Genomic DNA, 6,000 nt, shown 5'->3' on the forward strand with positions numbered 1-6,000 from the left:
GGGCAAATTATTCAGTCTGTGAATAAATAGGTTGTATCTGTAAAATAGGGATGATAATAATACCTACCTCATAAGACTGCTGTATGAATTACATACATGGGCTAATATATGTAATGCACTTAGAACAAGGTCTGGTATATAGTAAACATACTATTAATATAAATATCTGCTGTTGTTATTCCCTATTATCATTATTAATATCATGATCATTATTATTGAAACTCTAGCCCTCCTTGGCTTCTACGACACTACTATCCTGGTTCATCTCCTACTTCTGAGAAAGCTCCTTTCCATTCTCCTTCCCAAACTCCTCCAATTCTACTTTACCTTCAATACTGGTATTCCTCATGTCTTTACTTCCACCATCATCTCTTCTCTCTCAAATATCTTCCTAGGGTGCTCTTACCTACTCCTGGTGATTCCAACCTTCTGCTAAATCTATACTCCCACCAGATGTCTTCCTGTATATTCAGACCTGTGTATCCAATTGTCCACTAGACATCTCCACAGGCACCTCAAATTCATGTTAAGAACTAAACTCTACATCTTCCAAGACTTGCTTCCCCTCCTGCATATCACATCTCAAAATATTACCACCATCCACTAATTTTCCTAACTAGAAACCTGGGTGTCATTTATAACTCTTCTCTCTCCATTCCCCCTACAATCAGTCACTAAAACCTTTTGATTCTACCTTCTTAATACCTCTTCAACCAGTCCCCTTCTCTCATTTAATTCAGACTCTCATCATTTCCAGGCTTCTAACTGGTTTCCCTCCTAACAGACATGATCCTGTCAATCTGCAGTTGGCAGTCATCTTCCCAAAATGAAAATCTAACCACATCTGTCAACATGCAGCTCCACTACTACCTCTTCTGGAAAGCCATCCCAAACCTCCCCAATCTGAGCTGCATAATTATATATGTTTTTGGAGTTCCTGGAGCATGCATCTATAAACACAGTCATCGTCCTGTATTGCACGGGATACATTTGGCAATGTCTGGAAATATGTAGGGGTAAAAGCCAGAGATGCTACTGAGCATCCTACAACACACAGGAGAGTCCCTGCAACAAGGAATTGTTAGACCCAAAATGATGTTAGTCCTGAGGTTGAGAAACCCTGCCATATTATAATCATCTGACTTCATGTCAATCACCCCTAATAGACTGAAGAATCTCCAGGCAGAGATCATGATACATTAGTCTTTATAAAAGCCCAGTGCCTAATATAATACCTTTCCCACAAGTGACACCCGACACATACATATATGGAAACTGAAGGAACTTTTTTTCCTTTTTTACTTACTCTGTAGGAAAACTTGAGCTTTCGAAGCTCACTCTCCAACTTACTCTGGTATTGTTCAGTTCCCTTCACATAGCTCACTCCAAGATTTTCAACTGATTTTAACACTAAAAAAAAGAAAAAAGGTACAAATGCAAGATAATGTTTTAAAACTAAATCCAAAACAAAATCTATGGAGGGCAATTCCATAATTACTTGTTTATAGAATATGACAAGTAATTGCCAGTTTATTTCCTGTAACTACATTATATAAACTATATATGCTTATAAGATGATAATGTCCATCTATGTGCAGAAAATATCCATGTCTCATAGCATAATCTAATACCAGGGATTCTCAATCAGGGAAGAGGGATGGACGGTGAATAATCATTCCCGTACTAAGCTGCTGCTGCTGAGGAACAGAAAAGTATGTCAGTATGGGAAAAAAACTAGGCACTCCTTGTTTGCATCCTTCATCTGTGAGCTGCCTGTTACGCAGCAGGCGTCATTCACTTGGCATAGATTCAACAGGAAAAAAGCATCCCTTCCTTTCCTGATGAAGCCGAGGACAGGGCACAACAGTGAAGAAGAAGGGCCATCCAATCAGCCAAATGAACCATCCTGAACAGATGCTACATACTGTTCAAAGGTTCCTAAAGCACCTTATCAATCTTTCCTCAGATGAATTATTCTCTGGAGGCATTTTTGAAGTCAAGAATGAAGAACTTCTAATTGTCTCAGGAACATAAACCCCATGTCCCACAGGTATGCATATCCAAATTAATTATCCTCCCCTCATTCCTACTTTTCTTCCTGCCATGCCCATCTCCATCAGCAGAGTTTCTATGCATGAGATCATCCAAGCAGGAACTTCAGCCACTCCACATCTGCTCCCTCACTCCTCATATCCAGTCACCAAATCCTATCCATGTTACCTCCTCAGTATCCCTTAACTCTCTCCCTTCCTATCATTGCCATTGTCACTATCATAGTTCAGGCTCGTATCATTTCACCTCAAGTGCCAAACCCAAGGGACACTTTTCAATCACCGTCTTAATCCCTATGAAGTATCTGACACTGCTAAGCTTTCTAAAACCCTTTTCTCCCTTGTCTTCATTCTTTCATTCAACACACAGGCACTGAGTGCCTCCTCTCTGTATTAGCAGTGCTTACCCTGCTCCTCTAAGAATGATTACCAGTGTCTCACCTTTCATTCTGATTTCCCCACAAGGATATCCTGGAACATAAACTCTGAAAACAACACTAGTGTTTCTGTTTCAATTCATGTCTAGCCCATTCTTTTCTCTAGCAACACACTGAGGATTAAGTAGGCCCCCAGGACAATGGCCACATCCTTCTTACACCCCGATATCATATCATTAGCATGGCACAAAATGCCCTCCATACTTCTCCATCCACCCTGAATTCCTGAACTTGTTACTGTTACCTCAAATATGAAATTCTCTTTCATGCTCCAAGCCTTTGTATAGGCCATTATGTCAGCTTGGAAAAACTCTTCACTTCTCTGCTGGAAAATTTCTACCCATTCTTCAAGGTCCAGATCACATTTCAACTTCTCTAAGAAGCTTATTTAATCAGACTAAGTCAGTCACTCCCACTTCTTTGTTTCAACAGCACCACCATTTACTTCTAGAGCAGTTAAAATACTGAATTATGACTATTATTTTGGATGTCTGTCTCCATGTACTAGAATACAACTTCAACAAAAAATAACATTATTCATATCAAAATCCCTGCCACCTAGAACATAATGGCACTCAATAATATGCACTGTACATTAAATAAATGAATGAGTACCAAACCCTCAACAAATATTTCTTGAATGGATTGCTGAATGAAGGAAATGAATTATCTCAATAAATATTTGTTGAATGGATTGCTGAATGAAGGAAATAAATTACCTTCATTCATTCTCACAAAGGGTAAGTAAGTTTCTCAAGAATATATACATTCTAATTTAAATAGTACTTACATTTAACTCTATCAATAGCCAAGTTTTCAAATTCTATTAAAGATATGTTTTCAGACGGTGGCTGCAAGTAAAACTGAAGGCAATGAGGGTAGGAAGCATTCCTCTGGTCACCTGCCAATCTCGGCATCCTCCACTTTTTTTTGGAAAACTCCATCTTGGTCACCTTAGAAGGAAGCATACAAAAAGCATAAAATTATGGAAAATAAAGTTGGAAAAAGAAAACACGAAAAAATAATTACACAAACAGAAAAAAAAAAAATGGACTTGAAGGCATGCACAAAATGTTAGCAGTGGCAATTCCTGGGTGATGTCCTTCTCTCTTTTCCAGATTTTCTACAATACACCTATAATAATTTTGTAATGGGGGTGGGAGAGGCGCTAGAGCAGACGCAGGTGGTGATCCTAATTTTCAGCAACATGAAAGTCAGGTGATGTTGCCTGCTCATTACAGGCCTGTGTGTCACTGCTCCTGGATCTTTACGATCCCAAGAGTTAATATAAGGTTTTACGTGGTCTGCAATCCTGAACTTAGAGGAGAGTGCTGTAGGTTCTGGCTAAATGAGGGTCTCACTTGATGGACTGGGTCCAGTTACTCACTTTCTCTGTTATGACTCTGGGAAACAGAACAACTGTCTTTCGGAACTCCTTTTCGGGAGCATCCACAAGTGCCTTATAAAAGTTCCATCCCCAACACCTCTGCCCACTCCACTAGCAAACCTATCTGCCCCCAACTCCTCCCTGGTACCTGAGTGTCTGCCCCAACCAATCAACCAATACCCACTACTCTCAACCCGCCAAGTCTGTCCTTCTGCTCCTGCTGCCTGCAAAGTGATCCGTCTCTCCTTTCTGTCGACTTGCAAGCCTCAACAACAGAATTGCTCTCTGTCCTAAATTCGCGGGAGTTTCCCTTACCTGCAAGAATTCAAACTCGGGGAAACACAAACGCTGACAGCTACCGCTCCCGGGTGGCGGGAGAGTTCATATGAAACCGGAAGCGGAAGCGATTAGCACGGAAGGCCCGCCCTCCCCCACCTCCCCTCGGCCGCTTGGAGGGGGTTGTGCCTGGGGCTCTGGGCATGCTCAGTGAAGCGCGTCTGGGAGCTCAAGGCGTTTCATGGACTTTGGCAGCTTTAAAATGTTTGGATGTCAATGTTTTGGGGATTTCTTTTTTCCAAATTTTAAGATGCATTTCCCGTACGTGGAGTAGGTAGCTTTTAACGGTTGAAACTGGGGTGCTGAATGCTAGTGGCGAAAACTCCCATACGCCGAAAATTGAACCAATGTAAGTTCGTTTGGGGACACTAACAAATATTCCGTATATTGAGGAGAATATGGCGCTTTTACCCGCAGAGCTGGCACTCATCACTTTCAATCTGGGGAGGAATGAGGAAAAAAAGCATTAGGATCCTTTTTGCACCTAGCTCACTATTAAGGGCTCTTTTTTCCCCTCGTTTAATCTTTCAGCGACGTTTAAGGTCCTATACGGTCGTATTACCCCCATTTGGCAGATGAGGAAACAAGTTACAAGATCATCATTAGCTACATACAATACATAGTTTGAATTTCGGATTGGGCGGCAAGATCCTACTGGCAGGTTCCACGTTCAGTTCCCTCCCCGCTCTCCGGCAATGCCTCGCAGAGAGTAAGCGCGCGGCTGAATTATCTGTGGAATGAACTAGAATGAATGAAAGAATGAACATTCGCAGAAATCGCTCTGCAGTCTACAGGAATTAGAAGAACCCAGCCTCGGAGGGAAGATAGGGTGGAAGAAGTGGAAGCACTGTAGATAACGCGGACGTGCCGCTTACTTTCCAGATGTCTTACTGCAGACTCACAAGCGGCGCGTCAGAGCCACCACACCAGTTCTGTCTGTAAGATTTTCGAGAACTGGAAATTAACTTCACTCGTGGCCTCTAGGAGGCGTGCCTTGCTTACAAATGTGCTGGAATGAGGCTCCGGTATAGGTAGTCGTTAGGCGATCAACTGAATGTTTTGAAATGTTCATGTTTTTAGAAATGCAAAGTACATTGAAACAGTATCAAGCTTCAGAGCATCTACCCAGCCTGGACTAAACTGTGGCTGGCACTGACTTTATACCAGGACCTGTTCTAAGTGGTTTACATATCAACTCATTTTATTCTCACAACCATTTAAGATAGGCTATTCCCCCCCCCCGCCCCCGCCCCGACACACCACCACTACCCGAGACAGAGTCTTGTTCTGTGGCCCACCCTGGAGTGCAGTGGAGCGATCTCGGCTCACTACAACCTCTGCCTCCCGGGTTCAAGCAATTCTCCTGCCTCAGCCTCCGGAGTAGCTGGGATCTGTAATCCCAGCTAATTTTTGTATTTTTAGTAAAGACGGGGTTTCACCATGTTGGCAAGCTGGTCTCGAACTCCTGACCTCGTGATTCGCCCGCCTCGGCCTCCCAAAAGTTATTATATTAAACCTATTTTCTAGATACGGAAACTGAAGAACAGAGAAGTTAAATGAAGTCAAAAGGACACATAATGTCAGAGCCATGTTCAAACCCAGAGAAACTCTCCAGGCCCCACTGTGCTAACGATCTCACTATACTAATTCCAGTAGTATGACAGCAGAGCTTCACCTCATTTCTTCCTCTCTGTATCAAATACATAATACAAATACTTCACCTGGTCTGAAGAAGACACCTGAAAGCATATAAATTGCCTGAAAAACCAGCAGCACAGATCATAAGAAT

At 42.2% G+C, this 6,000-nt stretch overlaps 1 protein-coding gene across 1 annotated transcript in view; it reads right to left on the minus strand.

Annotated features, from left to right (window-relative positions):
• LOC105479525 (DNA primase subunit 2) overlaps window positions 1-4,272 on the minus strand; it is a 310,349-nt gene extending 306,077 nt beyond the window's left edge. Inside the window, exons 1-3 of the mRNA XM_011737514.2 lie at window positions 4,191-4,272; window positions 3,279-3,441; window positions 1,307-1,410 (exon numbers count right to left, since the gene is read on the minus strand). Of these exons, the coding sequence (XP_011735816.1) occupies window positions 1,307-1,410; window positions 3,279-3,432 (258 nt within the window). The 5' untranslated portion in view covers window positions 3,433-3,441; window positions 4,191-4,272. The remainder of the gene's footprint in view (window positions 1-1,306; window positions 1,411-3,278; window positions 3,442-4,190) is intronic.
• Window positions 4,273-6,000: the final 1,728 nt, after the last annotated feature.

Source organism: Macaca nemestrina, chromosome 5 (assembly GCF_043159975.1).
Source record: "Macaca nemestrina isolate mMacNem1 chromosome 5, mMacNem.hap1, whole genome shotgun sequence".
In the NCBI taxonomy this organism is placed as follows: domain Eukaryota; kingdom Metazoa; phylum Chordata; class Mammalia; order Primates; family Cercopithecidae; genus Macaca; species Macaca nemestrina.